General features: G+C 36.7%; 1 protein-coding gene across 3 annotated transcripts in view; it reads right to left on the bottom strand.

Annotated features, from left to right (window-relative positions):
- Positions 1-3,018: 3,018 nt before the first annotated feature.
- The window catches only part of ERAP2 (endoplasmic reticulum aminopeptidase 2), a 51,227-nt gene continuing 34,048 nt past the window's right edge, over positions 3,019-20,197 (bottom strand). For 2 of the 3 annotated variants that reach the window (XM_049869331.1, XM_049869341.1), the window contains exons 12-19: positions 18,911-18,990; positions 17,725-17,908; positions 13,476-13,632; positions 12,809-12,993; positions 9,752-9,913; positions 9,104-9,244; positions 5,663-5,744; positions 4,295-4,954 (exon numbers count right to left, since the gene is read on the bottom strand). In XM_049869331.1, coding sequence (XP_049725288.1) covers positions 4,811-4,954; positions 5,663-5,744; positions 9,104-9,244; positions 9,752-9,913; positions 12,809-12,993; positions 13,476-13,632; positions 17,725-17,908; positions 18,911-18,990 — 1,135 coding nt within the window. In that variant the 3' untranslated portion in view covers positions 4,295-4,810. The other variant, XM_049869350.1, reaches the window with a different exon arrangement.

Genomic DNA, 20,197 nt, shown 5'->3' with positions numbered 1-20,197 from the left:
TTTGATCCCTATCGACCTAGATCTCTCTGCCTGATTACCTCTTACCAGTGAAAAATTCCTGTTTGTCCTTCTAAGATTCTTGCCTTTACTCTTTGGCTCTCCATCTGGAAGCATGCGTAGAAAGAAAATAAAATTATATACCAGCAGCTTTATGCCATGGAGACCTTGTTTCCCTTTTAGAAAAAGTTTCCCACTCTGATTCCAGCTTCTTTTATATTGAAGTTTTTACATAGTGTTCTATCCATTCTCTTCCTACCTCCAAAATATTGGAGACAAGTTAGAATTATCAAACTTAGTTTACAAAAAAAACAATTTTTAAAAATGGAATAAGGATTTAAAGTTGAGGAATAATAAATTTTTGTCTCCTAAACGTTTTCATAGACAATTTACTCTGCCTAGTTGTAAAACAAGGTTTGTAAGTGTAACTGAGATAGCTTGGATTACTAGAGGGACATCCCAAGTGGTGTTAATACCGGGAGTCTTTATTCACAGAGAATGAACTTGAAATATTGTATTGAAAGAAAGAAAAACATACCATAATTCAATGGAGGGAGAGAGGAACTCACAAATGTGCAAAGTCCTGTGTGTAAAGATCTAAAGATAATAATGAGTCATGCACTGAGAATAGAAAACCAGTTTCCCCATCTTATCTGTGACCACGGTAAAAGAGGAGGACTTTCGGGTAAAGGAAAAAAAATTTGCAAATGATCCTGAAGTTATAGTTGGGAAGTGTCTTAGTTATCTAATGCTGCTACAACAGTAATACCACAATAGGATGGCTTTAACGAAGACAAAATTATTCTTTCACTGTCTAGGAGGCTAGAAGTCCAAATTCAGGGTACCAGCTCCAGGGGAAGGCTTTCTCTCTCTCTGTCGGCTCTGGGGGAAGGTCCTAGTTATCAATTTTTCCTTGGTCTGGGAGATTCTCCATGCAGAACCCCAGGTCCAAAGGACAGGTTTTGCTCCCAACACTGCTTTCTTGGTGGTATGAGGTCCACCTGTCTCTCTGATCACTTGTCTCTTTTATATTTCAAAAGAGATTGGCTTAAAACAAAACCTAATCTTGCAGATTGAGTCCTGCCTCATTAGCTGCCGCTAATCCCATTTCATTAACATCACAAAGATAGGATTTACAACACATAGGAAAATCACATCAGATGACAAAATGGTGGATAATCACACAATACTGGGAATCATGGCCTAGCCAAGTTGACAGATATTTTGGGGGGACACAATTCAATCCATGACAGAAATTGAAGCTTGTATGGGTGACTGAGGATAGATAATGTTTTTCTATCTTGTTAGTTAAGTCTACATTTCCAGTTTCTAACCATTTCTCCCTAGGAATATTGGAAAATTTCCAGATTTTAATCCTCAACAAATGATCTGTTTATACTGCTAACTTTCCTAAGCATTGTCCAATGTTAGGCACCCCACAAACTTATTTATGAGAAGTCAATACTACACAGTCAATGCTGCAAACCGATTTTCATCCTAAGGAGCCAGTTATGTAAAAGTCTTGGATATTTGTGTGTCGGAAAATTATTATGGTTCCTGGGAATATGCTAGACTACATACCCTACAGACGTTCCTGCTAAAAATATAGAATGTATTAAAATTTTGTTTTAATGCATTGATGACCTGAAAAGTTAGTAAGGAATAATCATGGACCAAAAGTTAAGTAAAGATAGGAACTCTAAGGGGTAAGCAGAAAGCTGAAGTCAGCTTTCACCATTAGGGCACCTGAAACTTCAGTTTTTCTGCCTCGGAGAATTCAGGGAAAAGAAGAGAAGCAGAATAGGCAACAAAATTCAGGTATAAGCTATTTACAAAAGACTCATCTAAAAACTAAAGAGTCTAAGTATACCAGAGATTCAAAATAAAATAACAGGGTAGAAAAAGATGTATCAAGCAAATACTACTACTTAAAAAAAAAAAAAAACCTGGTGGTGTAAAAAAACAAAACAAAAAAAGCTATATAAATATCAGGGGAAAATCGTACTTTACAACAGAAGTATAACTAGAGAGAGATCGATATCTGGTACTGACAAGGTCAGGATGCAGGGATATAGGCACTCTTGTACATAGCTGGGAAAAGAATGAATTAACCCTACCCTTCAGGAAAATCTATGAAATATGAGATTACGTAAAATAAGTATACGTTTTAATCTAGCAAACCCACTTTTTATGATCCTTTTCATCCTTTCTTCCTTGTAATTTGGAGACATGATGTTGATGAGATTAAGATATCAGATTGATTTACAGTCTGTAAATATAGAAGTTATAAATCCTTATATGTTAAAATGAAAAATATTGATATATGGTTAAATGGAAGAGAGGTCATTAATAAATGTAAGTGAAGCTGTATAGTGAAAACGTGACCATTTTAAACAGCCTTGTGTTTGACAGTAGTGTTCAGGTGGGAAACACTTCCGTAGCTATTTGAAGTGTCCCCTTGTAGTTTGAGATGAAAAAAAAAAAAAAAAAAACTCAGAAACTTTCCTCAGAAAATCAGGATTCCTTGTAGTAGTTCCTGGCCAAGCCTGCTTCTCTGGAACCTCAAATAGGCCCAAAGGGCACAGCAACGAAGGAAATGCAGAAGTATGTACGTGGGGTACGGCAAGAAGTTCCTATTATGGTAGTAAATTGGATTCTTGAGGGCTGAAGTGCCCACTCAAAGCTAAGGGTAACAAGCCATTGGTTCTGGGCTTTACTGACGTGGCGGATTTCTCATGCTGTGTGGGCTGCTGAGACCACAAAATTCTCAGTGGGCCTCTGCGGGGAACAAGGGAGGCACTGAGAAGGTATGTTTGCTCACCCCGTCATATATCCATGATCTTGGGCATTATTTTTTCATAAAGTGTTTGTTCATTTGGGGTAAAAGGAAGTAAAACTAACTTTAGCTAAGTCTGAGTTGTTATTCTCACCAGTCCTCAAACCTGGACTGGTGTTTGGTGGTCTGGCATCCACCATAAAGTTTTTGAAACACCACAGGAATAAATACAATTGATTTATTTTTTTTAAACTATTTATTCATCAAAACATTTTTAGCATAGTAATTCTCACTTTCTAAACAATAAAATTGCTACTTCCTGTACTCAATCCTTAAGAATCCTAAAAATTACAAAAGTAATCAATATTGCATTTAAGTAACGAAGGGAATTAAAAACTTGAAATTTTATGGTAGACAAATTACTGCACAAAACAAAGAACCCAGTGTATTTGTGGAAACATTATTGATGACACAATTCTACCAAAAGTCATACACATTTTACTCTTTAATTTACATATTACCCAGGTAGAAGAAAATAGTATTGTTTACTCTTTCAGTTTCCTTATGCTAAAGTACATGTAATTCCAGAGGGATATCACTTAGGTGTTATAAAGACGGAGATAGGTCCATGACCAGGTCAAATCTAGAGTCAAAGACGCTTCAAAGATTCCAAGAAATGATTTGAAAACAAACTTGAAAGGTGAATTGGGTCATACCCATGGTCCATCTAAACTATCCTGTCTCTGACTGTGGCAGCTGAGAAAGGTCTACAGAAGCTATAATTGACTTTCACTGACTTTGGCAGCTGAGAAAGGTCTACAGAAGCTATAATTGACTTTCACGATATCATTCCAAAAATGTACTGGGTAACACCCTACCCCCCTACACATACACATTCCTCGACCTCCCCAGCTTTCCTTAACAACCTAGGTAAGTCAGTCACCTATGTACTGATTCAAGTCTTTTATCTTTCTAAAACTTGCTTATACTTTCATACCGATGCATATGTAGGATTACGCATTTGTTAAGTTTCCTACTGTCTGGGTAATGTTTTCTTTATTTGTTCCAAACTACTTTTCAAACAATTAAAAGAAGCATGCAGCAGAACATTTTAGAGACTAAACTATTCCTTGAATACTAAAATATGAAGAAATTCCAGAACTGGATCACAAAATACAGTGATAGATTAAAAATATTTACATTAAATCCTGATTTTACTGAAAATATACAGTGCAATCTACTTCCGTAACCGTCAGAAGATGTATTAAAAATGGTAATAGTGCATGGGTTAAACTGTATGTTGCGTATCTTCTTTCTCTCCCGTACCTCTGTGACTGCAAATTCAACTTCATTTGGAAATAACCCCAAAAGTCTACCTTCAGGATCTTCAGGAATGAGAGACGTAAGCTTTCTTGATAAACTTTGACATCTAGTTTCCAATAATTTGAGATTTGGTGACAAAGTCTCCGGTTTTCTGGCCTTTACCCTTCATAATTTGTATCAGATATTCTGTTAATGGTAAAAATTAAATATTTTATTTAGTTATTTAGTTCAGGCTGAGTTGAAGGCTGGAGAAAGTAATGGGATGGAAGGATGTATATGAGACAGATTTTTTTTTATGTATTGGCTATTTTTTTGCTGGAAGTAAAACTGGCTGGGCAAACTTCAGGATACTAAGCAATGTTTAAAAAAAAAAAAGACGCAAAATACTGGCATAGAGTGAAACAATGTAGAAGGCCTGTGTTGCCGCTAAACTGTGTGTGTGTGTGTGTGTGAGTGTGTGTGTGTATCCACATAAACCCATTATTCAGGAACTTTTAAATCATCATAGTCTATTGACTGGCCTTCCCCTATTCCTAGCATTGTATCTGTCTGCTGTAGACAACAACTGAGAGTAGGCCGCTGTACTGGCTGATTTCTTCAGGCCTCTTACTGGTTAGACAAACTAGAACTCTGACTTGAGCTTTGCTGGCATGATTCATTCTGCTTGACTTCATGTAGATAGAGCCTGTATCTGATGTATTCTCTGGTGACCATTTAAATACTAACCAGTAGCCAAGTCCTCAGAGTGTTAAGATTCCTCTCCAGCCACTTAATATTATTATTTATAGTTTCCAGAACAATTTGAAAAACATCCAGGTGTAATCCTTGGGCCTTAAGGGATTCAAAGAACAGTTTCACCTAGAAAATAAGGAAGAAAAAAATTAGAGGCATGGTTCATAAAACACTTTCTCTTTCAAAGGGATTCAAGACAGCTTGCAAATTATATACACTCAGGTGCAAGCATTTCTCTGCCAATATCTGAAATATTTTTCCTTTCATAATTATTATTTCACTTTATCTTCAAACAATAAAGTAAGACAGGAATTATATATTCTCATTTTACAAGTGAGCACACTGTGGGCAGTAAAGTGATTTACCCAAGTCACAGAGTAAGTAGTGAGCTGGGATTTGAGTCCTGTAGTTCTAAATTTGTTTAAAGGATAAATGAATTAAAGGTTTATTGTGGAAAGAAGATGTAAAACACTAGAATGCTTAGAAAAGAAAAAAAAAAAACTATAATTACCAATACTAGTTTTATTAAAAAGACTTAACTATAGTTTCAAATTTCAATGTAATCACTTCATGATATAATATGAATGAAATAATATAAAAGGACTATCATCTCTCAAGTGTATTTGCGCTTTGAATGCATTTAGGAACACATGCATTTTAAGAATCAGGTTCTAGTCTTGTCCCTGCTGTTTCCTTGCTATGCGATATTGGACAAGCCACTTTTTTTTTTTTTCTTAAAAACAAGAACTTCAAACCAGATCTCATCTAAGATTACTTTCAATTCTACAACTTGAAGATTTATTTTTCATTTATTACCAACAGAAAGTCACAAACCTCTTGCAACTCATCCTTGGAAGAAAAGTGAGACGTTGTACCAGAAATAATCACTCTCATGGCAAACGAACCCAAGTCAAATCTGAAAATAAAACCGAGTCCCACAGATATAAGAAATAGATATACTGGCTTTATGTTTATCGTCTATCACATTTTAAATGTTTAATACCTGCACAGCATAATAAATACTATTAACTACTGTTACAATAACACATTTACCCAGTACAATTGCAAAGCTATGACATTTATTAAATTTGATAATAAGATAAAAATATAGATACAGATTTTAGGACATATGGCTAGCTTATTTCAGTTGTTTAAAGCAGTGTTTTCTACATTTTTTTTTTAATTATGCACCACTATCAGTAAAGATTTTTTGGCAAGAACTCCCCAATATACTTGTTTTTACTTAAAAATTGTATTCATATGTCACTAATATGTCATAGGTACAAAAGTTTTTCTGTCATGGTATAAGAAATAATATAAATAATATATTTATTTAATTTATATATAAATTATGATTTATATTTCTAAATTTAAAATAATGTAAAATTTAAACACATAAGAAATAGTATATACAGTAATATTTTTTTCTTTCTCAATAATGTACTGTCGTGCATACTTCCTCATCCCAGTTGGATGGACACCACTGTGTTTAAGCATTGTGTATACTGGGGCAATGTTCCTCGATTAAACTCTCATTCATGGCCACAGACTACATCCCTCACCCTGCTTTTTGTTTATTTTTTATTTTTGGTGACAATACACATAACAAAACATACACCCATCCAACATTTTCTACATGTACAGTTCAACGGGTTACATTCTTTGCATGGTGTCACCATTCCAGTTATCACTACCTATATGGTTTCGCCACCATTGACTTAGACTCTCTGTCCCCTAAACTTCTGCCCTGTGTTTTAGAGTTACTGTCAATTTGATTTCACATAGATAGTTCTTTAAAAGAGTGTACTGCTTAAGGCAAACATTGTCTACTAGTTGAGCTAAATTGTTGTTTAGTTTAAAAATGACTTCAAGGGGTAGTTTCAGCTCAAGGCTTAAAGATTAATTATCTTAGGACAATAGATTTGAGGGTTCCCCGAGTCTCAATGAATCCAGTAAGTCAGGTTTCTGTAAGAATTCGAAATTCAGTTCCACATTTTTCACCCTTTTTTTTATGTAGAGAATTACCACAGCTAACAAGGGGCTCATGCTGAGAGAACACAACACAGATACATCTTAGAAAATGGCTCCAAGTCTAGGCTCCTACACGTGGTGGGTAGGAGCATAATTTGCAATTACAAAAGAAATCTATGGCACTGCTGAAACGTCTGATCATTTCAGGAAGGAAATGACAGTCATGCAAATAGCCAAACCAATGGTTCCAACAGGGTCTTTAAGGAAACATATACTTTTTAATTCAAGCAGTTTCTGTTTAGTCTCCTGTGGATGTAAATTCCATGCAGACCTGAGAAAGGGGTGGAAATGTACTTTTTACTTGTACAAAGTTGTCTGTGAGGACTCTGAATCCTCTGTAGTGCTAGGACATAAGAGAGAAGGAACTGGGTATGGATGACATCAGAGATGCTAACTGACATTGAGATAAACAAAGCAAATTGCACAGCTTTCTGACACGGTATTTTCCATATAGGTCATAAGTGCCATTTTGGATCTGGATGAGGAATTTCTGAGTGCCACGGGTTTGCTCTGAGAGAAAGCAATCTCATCCTATACATTCCAATAAAATTTAATCTTTTTTTTTTTTTTTTTTTGGTGTTTCTGGGGGGTGTTTTAGGCCCAGGAGGATACTGGGGGGAGCTCTAATTCTAAAAGTTGAAACCCTTGGAAAGACTCAGAACCAATCCAATTTTGGAGGGGGGGAGGGGCAAGGAATTCCGATCAGGTTTATTTCAGTTACTCCAAGGCTTTCACTGTACCACCTCCACAGGGGAACTGGGAATGGAGGTGGGGGGTAGGGATCAGCTCCCATCAAAATTCCTGAGGTTTAACAAAGCAGGCCAAATGTGTTTGATGTACTGTATAAGGTTTCATAGGATCCTTCTGAGTTAAGGAATGAGCCAGGAGGGGATGGTGGGAATAGATAGGGCTGTTGACTGGATTTAACATTTTGCCCCCAGCAATTCTCCTTTGCCTGGGCTGTTGAGGGAAATTTGTTTCCCTTTGCCTCCTCATTTCTCTCTCTCACACCTGGACAGGGTAATTTGGGCTAACGAGCTTTAAAAGCGATAGATTTCATTGAACTATTTGGGTAAATGGAAGAATATACATGAGAGGGAGGAGCAAATAATTGTATATTCTCCACAGTATTACTTATACAAACAAAGCCCAAGACTTATTAAAAAATAAAATAGAATGCTTCACCCTCCCTCAGTGTTCACACTCATAATTATCTCTTTTCAAGAGGAATTATGGGAAAAGGAGACCTTTAACTACCTGTGTTACTCTTCCCTAAAGCCCTTGAAACTGTAAAAAATATAGCTGCAGGCATAAATCAAAATAAGGGATTTGGAATAAACTTTAAAGTTTCTAGGGTGGTCTGAGTTTCTGAAACTTTAAATCTTCAACATTTTAAATTTTGTTTTAAAATTGAATCCCAAACCTTTTAAGATTCCTCAAAAAATAGTAGCTCATATAAATTTATAATTTTGTAACATTTTAAAATATATTTTTTAATTTTTTTTAAGCAAAGGTCAACTATAGCAGATGGGCTGTGGTTCTTTACTCTTGATCGAGAGGCAGATTTTTCAAGGGACTGACGAAACATTAAGCAGCTGTGCTTCCTGGCACAGCTGCTTCCAATGTGTTCACAGGGTCATGTACTTTCATAAATTTTGCAGAAGTAAGATGTTTTTGTATTCTTTTTCTTGAAAAAGATCCCCAGGTTGTATAAGCTTCAGGTCTCATACAAGCTGCCCCTGCTCTTGATAAAAAAGTATTTCACACACATCCTCTCACTGGATCTGCACAAAGGTCTTGCTGCGAGTCAGAGCATTTAACCAAGAGCAATCCAGAGAACCGGTGTGACGCTACACTGCTAATTAGTCAGGATCAGGACTGGGTTGAGGACACAGGACTTGTAACACAGCTTCACTTATAAGAAAATAAATGCTTAAAAATCTGTTCTGGAGGATATATAGGAGCCATGGTGGCACAGCGGTTAAGAGCTACAGCTGTTAACCAAAAGGTCAGCAGTTCGAATCCACCAGGTTCTCCTTGGAAACCCTGTGGGGCAGTTCTACTCTGTCCTATAGGGTCACTATGAGTTGTGGCAATAGGTTTGTTTGTTTTTTTTTTTCCCTGAATTTTCTGTAATATTATTTTATTGAATTTATTACCCAAAACAAAATGTTTTAGACCCCTTTTTCTTTCTCTTGCAAGTTTGCTCTGAGAAGTTAATAGTGGAAGTAAACAAATACCAACTTTTTAAGGAGTTGAGTCCAATTTTCTTTTACAAAATTCCAGGCTAATTGCTGCCCCTTTGGATTTCTGGCAATCGCATGAAGAAGAGCTGCAAAGTCCTGGGTCTTGATAACCTTTCCTTCCATTCCTAGTTCAATTAACCTGAAGAAATAAAAACCACTTGTTTTTCCATGGTATGTGTTATGTGCGTAGAAATTAACTCAGGCTACCAATATGTTAGAAGACTAGGACAGAAAGAAGCACAGTAAAGTATAACTTATCAAAAACAGCAATAAAAATTCTCTACTGGCTCAAGTTTTAATGTTCCAATTAAACTTTTACTTTTTTCGAGCAGTAATTAGCTTTATTTACTTAAAAGTTCAAAGAACTAATATACCAGAACATATTTTATACACAACTTTCCTCCAAGGTTCTGAAGGTATAATATCGCCGCTTGGCTAGCGTCAATCACATGATCAATAACGAGGGAATATCTGTTTTCACCATCTGCATTTTGTCAGTACATTTTTTTTTCTGGAAGTAAAGCCAAAGCAATACAAATCTAGGTTCAATTATTTTATGCCTTTAAAACTGGTGGCTGAAATTTACTTTTAACAATTTAGTTAACCAGGTTTGCTTTTAACAATTTAGTTAAATGAATGCACTTACTTCACTAACTTTTCCTGATGTTTGCTGGTTGACAACGCATACAGAATTTTGTTTTTTTCAGCAACTGACGTTGACAGTCCATATTGCTCTAAGAGGTAATCCCATCCTTCTGTTGTCCGAGCACCCACAGAATACACAATCTTTAAAACATCTGTTGGGATGCTGTAATATTAAGCATAAAAGTTGAGAAAAATTTCTATGAAGAAAAAAACTTTTGCTTATTGCAATTGTAAATTACCGTAACAGAATTGTTTCTAATACCTGGCATTTTAAACTTTTTTTTTTTTTTTTGCCAATCTTTTATAGAAGTATTTTATTTAATTTCAATTTTCTAATTTTGTGTTTTATCTCTTACTGATAATAACTTGTTAGCAAGTAGAAAAATCATAAAATTTTAATCTACTCTGAGATGAAAATAGAACGTTGATGGAATTAACAAATAAAAGATGATTTCTGAAATATGAAAATACTGGTTTATAGAGAATTCTATCAATAAATAACCTCTATTGGCACTCTATTGTTAGTTGTCTGAGTCGATTCAATTTGCACTTGACTACTAACATAAAGACTTTTTTTTTTTTACTAACATAAAGACACCACAAAAGAAAGACCTGGTGATCTGTTTCCATAAAGATTACAGCCAAGATAATCCTATGGAACAATTCTACTCTGTAACACATAGGGTTAACATGAGTTTGAATCGACTCAATGGCAACGGATTTTGTTGGTCCTGATTGGTGCTACACGATTTTTAATCCCGAATATCTATAGATCAAAAAGAACTGATACTCATATTGATGGCCCAGAGAAACCATACCACAGGAATGGTGAGGGACCAGGAAATTTTCATTTGTAATGCAGTGACCATATGGTAGGGACTTTACCAGTCTCGGAAACCACGATGGCGTAGTGGTCAAGAGCTACAGCTGCTAAACAAAAGATCAGCAGTTTGAATCCACCGGGTGCTCTTTGGAAACCCAATGGGGCAGTTTTGTCCTACAGGGTTGCTCTGAGTCCGAATCCACTCCAGGGCAATGGGTTTTTTTGGTTTTTTTTTTTGGTACTAATCTCTGTACATCTTATTTAACTGTCAAAACTACACAAATGGACTTAAAGAACGGAAATAAAGTTTGTAAAGGTTAACTAACTTACACAAAGTGACATAACTAGCCATTTTCGAGATGAGATTTAAACCTATGACTCTAATGCCTGTGCTATTTCCACTATGCTTTATATATGCTTAACTATCCCAAGTGCCATTTGAATTATAAAAAAAGACTAATTAAATTATAATCCATAAAGAGTCAATTTTAGTATATTTTACTGTACAATGTTACGAAAACGGATACGTTCCTTGAAGGTAGGATACCAAAACCCATCTGCCGTGTCGAGTTGATTCCGACTCATGGTGCCTTATAGTTGTTTTATTTACCGAATCCTTAACGCCTACAGCAGTCGCTGGCACATAGGGGATATACAAAGAATTACGTTTTGAATCACAAATGAATGAAAAAATTAGAGGAAATTCTTCATTAGGATTCATTCTAGCAGTCTCACAGTTTAAAAAACAACAATATTTAATTATCTATTCTCGATTACAAGCATAAATGAGTTTTACACAGAGTACTTTCATAGGCAAAACATCCTATTCAGCACGTTGAACCATCAGATCTACCGCAGATGGGTTACTGCTGGTGAGATCACGCCTTCTGTAACCAGCATAAAGATGGAATAATAATATTCTCTTGTGTTATAGGGCAGCAGGACATAGCTTCACCCATACAATCCATTCAAACATGAGCAAAGAGAAGGGAATAATAGGGTGAAAAGATATCTTTTTCTAAAACGGATTTTAGGCTTAAGTCACAAAAAGCAGAAAAGTCCAAAAAAGAAGAAAACTTGAATTACTTTTTTTTAATGAAGAATTCAAGAAAGGATTTCAGAAATCTCACTGAGATTCAGTCATGGAGGGAAAAGTCCTGATAGTCTAACATAGCCATTTGGCACAGGAAAAATACATGCCTTTATATTCCACAGTGCTAAAGTTGTGAGCTTTTTGACTTTTAATTTAAAAAGGAATTTTCCTTAATTCACATATAAAATTGATTTCCTAAAACATTCAAATCTAGAGTCAGAGTTTTAACAATAATAACATAAAATTAGGTGTTACAAAGATAACGCTTAAATTGAAAAGATAGCATGGTCTGTTTCTATGGGCAACAGCTGTTCAACTAAAAAAAAAAAAACTGAACTGCAACACAATTCATTTGATCCCTGGGCATCTCCTGATCATAACTGCCAGGAGAATCAATCTTTGCCACTATGCACATGCTTTACATGGTGAAGTCATCAGTTTCCCATTAAAGGTGAAGGCAGATGACAACTTGGGGGTCAAGGTTTGGCCTGTGGTATTGGTTGATGAGGGAGCAAACATATTAAAAAAAAAAAAAAAAGGTACTCCCCTAACTAGCTTTTCAACAAGTTTCATAAACAGATCACTGGTGATTTAATTACATGTAACTTCACATTGCAGGAGCCCTGGTGGCACAGTGGTTAAGCACTTGGCTACTAACCAAAAGGTCAACAGTTCGAACCTACCAGCTGATTGCAGGAGAAAGATGTGGCAGTCTACTTCCATAAAGATTACGGCCTTGGGAACCCTATGGGGCAGTTCTACTCCGTCCTATGGGGTTGCTATAAGTTGAAATCCACTCAACGGCAGTGGGTTTGGTTTGGTAATTTCATATTGCTTCCTCTAGTATCTTTTTGTCTTTGAAGAGCATCAGTTTTGGAGATAGGGTTCCCCCTGTTTCACCTCTGGGTATCTTTCTGTTACCATGCCAATGTTTACTAACTCTCCCCACAGGAAATGAAAATTCGCTTCCCACAAAATCTACTGAGCACTTACTATCTTGTGAGCATGAAACAAGTATGTAATTCCCAGGACATTTTTTTTCCTATCCTTAGTAAAAACTTTTAGATCTAATGTCTTGCTTGATCAAAGACTTTTACATCAAAGTGAAAGGAATGAAGAATAAGAAAGAAGTCCAAATCTACTTTAATTTTCCACTGGACTCCAACCACCAAGAGAAGAGTTCAGCCGCCTTCCGGATGCAAGGAGGATGGCTCAGGTCACAGGCCAACTTCAAGACAGTTGAGCGAAGCAGCCTGTCGCAGGTCAAGCCCTCATCACTCCAGCTTTGCTTGTCAATCACTGGCTTAAAATATCGGAGGAGGTAACGCTGCAGGAAGTGCAAGATGGTTTACAGAGAGGCTAAAGTTAGTTCTTAACACAGTTCTTACTCACCAATTTAAAGCACACAAATCTAAACCACCCACACGAAACTTTCCCAAACACAGAACTACTTATCTTTATATCTCTTCCCTCTTTTTCTGGCTCCCACCTATCATACCTAAGAAAGAGATTCTACATTAAAAATATGATTTAATCTCCTATTTGTGAGGGTACTATCAATTGGCGTAAGAGAAAATCACCTTTAGGAGGAATCTTCCACTTATGATCCTGATACCTAACTCAGGATGGCAATGACAAGGAATGAGGGTATTAAACTATGAGGCGCTGTGCTGTTGACTATGCTATCAGCTAATTTCCTCAGCTTCTCCATGATTTAATGCCAGGGAATTCATACAGTACAGACAGAACCTCGCTGATCCTCCACGCACTGTGTATTTCCTTAATGAATATTCTGAAACTAACACAAACCTTGAGGTTTTCAGTGACATCTGAGATATTCCTTCTGTCCATCATGTGGTAAAATAATTCTAAGTGTCTCAGACCTTCGGTAAGTGCAGGGCTGCTTGTTTCATGTGGGAGATAGCGAATCAGGTCCAGGGCTTTGTCAAGGGTCAACCGTCCTACGCTGAGGTATAAAGCAAACACCAACAGTTCGTGCATATCTTACAGCTCTTAGTATTAAAGCACATATGAAGTGGAGAGCAATAACAGAACCAGTTTATTAGAGCCAGATCATTTGGTTTAAATCCTAGCTCTGTCACAGACTAGCTGTGTGATCTTGGGCAAAACACTTAACCTCTCTGGGCTCAGTTGCCTCCCCTCTACCATAGGGATAATAATGGTATCTTCGTCACAGGCTTGTTGTGAGGATTAAATGAGTTAATATATGTAAAGCATTTAGAACAATGCCTGGCACATAATAAGTGCTTAATAAATAAAACATTGGCTAATATTAATATTTAGCACCAAGTAATATTAAAGTAGAACCCCGATGGCCCAGTGGTTAAAAGCTCAGCTGCTAACCAAAAAGTCAGCAGTTCAAATCCATCAGCCACTCCTGGGAAACCTATGGAATAGCTCTGTCCTGTCCTATAAGGTCACTGTGAGTTGGAATCAACTCGATGGCAACAAGTTTCAACGAGTTAATACTAAAGTTTTAATATATTGTTTCATCCTCTGATTCATTTGTGTGTTTGAATTGTTTCCCCAGTAAATTTGGAACTTTGAGGACTTTTCATTCTTTTTTCTTTATTTTGATGTCCCTCTTAGAGCTTAACAGAGAAGCAGCAATCATTGTGAGCAGGACAAAAATAAGTATTCTTATCCTGTTAGATTTTTAAAGGTGCATGCCTTCTCTGTCTTCTTATAATGAGAACAAACTATAGAACCATTATTCTGCTAGGTAGGGTCTCTGCTGTAGATCAGATAAACCATGATACTGCCCCTTTTGTAGAGTGGTTCTTACGTGCGTTTCTGAGAGGGCGTGTGTCCACGCAAGGTCTATAAGCCATGCTCGTGAGCATCCAGACTAAGCACAATCATGTGACTTGAAAACAGATTATAGAACAAAGGATGCCTCTGCTAAGTCTTTCATGAACACAGTGCTCTACCTCCTTTGCATACATTTTAAATTCTTACCTAAAAAGAGGGAACTGAAACTAGAAAGAAGTGAGGTGAAAAATAACCAACTTTTGTTGTGACTTTAGTCTTCTCGATCATAGTGACATTTGCTTTAGAACAGAATTATGGAAAAAATTCCAAGAAGGTCATCTGAAGACAGAGGGCTGGACCACATGCTCTAGGATTCTATGGACTGCTGTATATTTTAAAAAACCAAATCCACAAAATGTCATCGTTATTCCTCTTATGTGTGTAAGTATCGTAATCTACATCCCAGTTGATACCTTACATAAGCAGCAACAGGAGGAAAGAGTATTATATTCTATGGTCACAATTTTAAAAAGAACATTTAACATATAAAAATTATTTTATACTACACCTAGTTTTCTTTGCAGCCCAGACTAATTTATTTACTAAAACAAACGCCATTATTAGAAAACTTTATATTTGCCTGCTTTTCTTTGTATTAATCTGAATATTTGTTCAAAAACAAACCCGTTGCCGTCGTGTTGATTCTGATTCATTGTGACCCTATAAGACAGAGTAGAACTGCCCCAAAGTGTTTCCAAGGAGCAGCTGATGCATTCGAACTGTTGATGTTCTGATTAGCAGCCATAGCTCTTAAATCCTAAGCTACTTTTAAAAAATCTCTTTTTAATATAAAAGGGATATAAGCAAACCACAAGAACAACTGGAAACTAGAGAGCAGGGGAAAAAACACTCATAATTTTACTACCCTATACATTCAGTGAATGAGCCTTAGTTGCCCAAAGGTTAAGCAGTTGGCCGCTAACCAAAAGGTCAGCGGTTTGAACCCACCACCAGGTCGAGGGAGAAGGATATGGCAGTTTACTTCCGTAAAGATTACCATCTTGGAAGGCCTATGGAGCAGTTCCACTCTGCCCTATATAGTTGCTATTAACAATTGACTCTATGGCAATTGTCTGGTTTTGTTTTTTTTCTTTTCTTTTAATAGACTCATTAAAAAGGAGCCCTCGTGGTGCAACAGTTAAGCGCTCAGCTGCTGACAGAAAGGTTGGTGGTTTGAACCTACCCTGAGGCTTTCTGGGAGAAAGACCTGGGGATTTGCTCCTTTAAAGAAAACCCTATGGGGCAGTTCTGCTCTGTCGTATGGGGTCACTATGAGGCAAAATTGACTCAATAGCATCTAACAACAATGTGCATTCACTAACAGCATCTTGGAATATTTCCTTCTGGTCTCCATATCCCCTCTTTTTTCACTTATTTTTTCTTATGTCGTTGTAAACACAATAACATACCAACTTATATGCTGCTTTTTTCCAACTTCACATTGTTTGAAATGTGCACTTTTCTGTGCTGTTATCTCATCGTTCCAATCAACACATGACCTTTTAAATAATTTCTGTCAGATAATACTACTAAGGCTACCAGCTAACATTTATTGAGCAGGTACCGTGTACAGTGCCTTATCTGCATTATCTTATGCAATCCGCAAAACAGCCCTACATATTAGATATTATTATTACTGGGGTTTTAAAGATTAGAAACATTTTTAGGCTAGAAAATTTAGGCTTACAAAGGTTAAATAACTTGCCCAAGCTTAAACAATTAGGTGTAGAGGTAGTACTTAAACTCAAAGTCTGTTTTAATCCAACACCTGCACTGTTACACTACATTAACCCGTCCATCTAATGAAAAAAAAAAATGTTTTTCCACTAATGCATCAATAATTGTAGGGTTCCTCCTGATAAATTTAGACTTCCCATAAATCTGTAGACCAGAAAGAGCAAAAAAAGACTTTCAAATTACATGAAAGATTAGCATCACTATTCCTTTTATGTGTATAAGTATCATAATCTACAGCCCAGGTGGTACCTTACAGCAGCAGCAATAGGAGGAAAGAGTATTATATTCTAGGGTCACAATTTTAAAAAGAACGTTTAACATATAAAAATTATTTTATACTACACCTAGTTTTCTTTTCAGCTGAGTTGTCAATATTCTTCATTCTCTCTACTCTTACATTTTCAATCTACCTTCTCAGGATCTGCTCAGAGCTTCTCCTTTGAGCAGACAAACCACCTTCAACTAATAATAGCCCGGTTCATAGCTAGCCTGTTATGCATCCGCTCTGCATAGGACATTGTTTCTCCTAATCCTGATCGCCAATGTGCTATGCCGCCATGATGCTCCTGAGGTCTATGGCGATGAGGGTTAAGCACTTTTCAAACTAGGGAGTTCTGTTGTATGAAGAAGCTTTCCCTGAGAGATGTGCTGTTGGTTACTTTCACTCAATTTGACCTAAATGAGCATCTGAAAGGAAATAATATGTCACGCTGAAAAAAGTGAGTACATCCCAGAGCTCTCAGAATAGGAAAAGCTTATGAAGCATCCATCTGGCTCCTGAATTTTTTTCCCATTGGAGATCTTGTGACCTGATTTATTTTTCATATTATTCTGTTGATAAGTAGAAAAGAGAGCACTTTGTCTTTCCGAGAAAGTCTAGAGTACAATAAACATAAGCAGCCAATTCTTCCTTCATTTTTCTACCAATTTCTATTGGTTTCTCCAATGTAAGTAAAATAATGAATGGACCTTGCACTAAACTGACAACTCAATTACTCCTTGTTCAGCAGATTACTCAGGTATTTGGTGTAATAGCCAGCTAGAGGCATAAACAAATTTTAAATTGGGGTTCAAAACCTCAAATGCGTCAAGAATCTACCCCAAGTGATTAAAATAGGCCATTGTGTGTGGGTTGGGACTTCGGCACATGGGAGAATGCAGGCCTGGCCTAAAGGGAGATCTGTCACTGCACTCTCCCTATGGCTGTCCTGTGGGAATGTTGCCAAATCTTATTTTTAAAGAGATTCCAGAAGTTAGGATTTTTATGTAAATTTTCCACATTTATACATGTTGGGTCAAATTTATAGACATTATGTGTGCAAAAATACATCAGTGGGTAGGGTGTGGCCTATGGTGACCAGTATTCAACATCTATTAAGATCCATATCTTATGAATGATCCACACTGAACTTTTGATTCTGAAATGTGGCATAGCCACTAACAGATCAGTTATTTCCTGTGAAATCAGATGAAATGTTGCATTACTTACCTAACCAGCTGAAATGCATCATGAATTAGACCGATTCTGTCCTTAGGTCTGAGAAGTGTGTGGTTCTGATTCAACTGTGTAATGAGGTGGTCCCATCCAAGCCCCTCATAATGAACGATGTAGTAGCCATTTGAGTCCACATTGAATTTCAACCAACTAGTCTTTTCAGGTAATTCTAGAGTATCTAAGAGGAGGAAATTGGCATAGACATTTCATTATCAACATGCACACCAGGTGCACCTCCAAAAATATTAGTTTCCATACTATTACTGATAAGTCAATGGAAAAACAAAGTTTTAGAAGCATCATAACAATAATTTTCATATGCCACTGGATGGTCTCTTTTGGAGAAGATGGTCCAAACCTGAAAAATGAATTCATAGGGAAAGGACTGCTGAACTGGTTCTCAAAAAACAGCCTATGCAGGTTCAAGAGGCACGCAAGGACCCTGTTAACTAGCTGACCTCAGTAAGACTGGAATTTTACTTAATTTATTGGTGCTCTTGCCCCAAGGTTTAGTTACTGATCATTTAAATAGGTGATCTATTTGTTTAGTCCTTATTTTCGGTGAAATAAGGATTACAGGTTCAACACGACTTTATGATGGACACTCTCAAATTTTAGTGAAGTACTTAGAGGAGAAATTAAAATTATATTATGCATTTTTGTTACAGGATAGGCAGTATCATGGTGGAACAATGACATAATATTCTCTCAACAACTCTGTGAGGCCTTGTTCCTGTTTAAAATAGGATGAGAAAATTCAAGCTTCAAGAAGTATTAATTTTTTTTTTTTTTTAAGGTCACATATCTAATAGGTGACAGAGTGGAGATTTGAACCCAAGACCAATTGATTCCAAAGTATATGATTTTTTCCATTATATATTTTTGCCTCATGGCATAAGAGCTGGATTAGGAGGTATTATAGGACATAAAATAGGAGTCTATCATTTCTTGATATAAATACAAACCTATCTTTTAAATTAAAAGCATAAGAGAACATCACAGTGAATGAAAAATAATTCAGACTTCTAGCTGAAGGATTCTCTTGGTAAGTAATATATGGATAAGTGAGAACATCCCAAACATAAATCTTTTATTAGATTTACTTATAGTATCCTTCAAGTAGTTCAAAACATGTTTAATTTCAACATTAAAACACCTATTTGGCTAATTAGTTCATTACCTGTCTTTGATTTTAGAATGTGCCTGTGAATGGCATTAGAGGAACTCATGGAGTAGGTCAATGGGATATGCCAAAAGTACCTATGTTAGAAAGTAAAGATCATTACAGACGAAATAAACGGCCATTTCAATTTTCACATTATCAGACTCAGATAGACTCTAAAAAGCACCTAATCACATATCCTTCACACTATCAGTGGCCTTAAAATTTTTTAAGGTTAGCATACCCTTGGACTAAAATCACAGCAAATATTTCTTCCGAGATAATCAGGAAGGTTCAACAATATATACCTACTTGAACTCTGTCATAAATACCTGTGTCTTTTGCTGTCCAAATCTCATACCACAACAAGTTATTCTGTTTGTTTTCTTCTAAGTTAGAGGGAAAAAAATCCAATCTTCCTTTCACCTATACAAAAATTCCAACTGACAGCCTGATGTTAATTGAAATAACCAAACCAAAAAAAAAAAAAAAACCAAAGCTGTAGGAAAAGCCTTAGGAGATAAAGAACTTACTCCAGTATGACTTTTCACTCATCTTTTTGTTCAACAGGGCAACCCACATACAACTCCCAACTGCTAAGTGACTGCAAACAAGTGGTCAGCAGGAGGGCCAAGTCCAGAAAGCAGAAAAGTAAAATGGATTCGAAGAAAAAGCTTCAGTTACTTTTCAGTAGCCCTACTATCGTAAATACCAGAAATTGGCTATTTTCTTTCTTTATATTGTACTTCAGGTGAAGGTTTAGAGAATAAACTAGCTTCTCATTAAACAATTAGTACACATATTGTTTTGTGATATTGGGTACCAACCCCACGACATGTCAACCTTCTCCCTTCTCGACCTTGGGTTCCCTATTACCTGCTTTCCTGTCTCCTCCTGCCCTCTAGTCCTTGCCCCTGGGCTGGTGTGCCTCTTTAGTCTCATTTTGTTTTATGGTCCTGCCTAGTCTGTGGCTGAAGGGTGAACCTCAGGAGTGACTTTATTACTGAGCTAAAAGGGTATCTGGGGGCCATACTCTTGGGGCTTCTCTAGTCTCTGTCAGGCCAGTAAGTCTAGTCTTTTTTTGTGAGTTAGAATTTTGTTCTATATTTTTTAGAAGCTCTGTCTGGGACCCTCTAATGTGGACCCTGTCTAAGCAGTCAATGGTGGTAGCCAAGCACCATCTAGTTGTTCTGGCCTCAGTCTGGCGGAGGCTGTGGCAGTTGCAGTCCATTAGTCCTTTGGACTAATCTTTCCCTTGTGTCTTTGGTTTTCTTCATTCTCCCTTCTTTTGATGGGGTGAGACCA

This window comes from Elephas maximus, chromosome 2 (assembly GCF_024166365.1).
Source record: "Elephas maximus indicus isolate mEleMax1 chromosome 2, mEleMax1 primary haplotype, whole genome shotgun sequence".
In the NCBI taxonomy this organism is placed as follows: domain Eukaryota; kingdom Metazoa; phylum Chordata; class Mammalia; order Proboscidea; family Elephantidae; genus Elephas; species Elephas maximus.
Note: the sequence above shows the minus strand (reverse complement) of the source record. Positions and strands in the feature narration are given on the sequence as shown.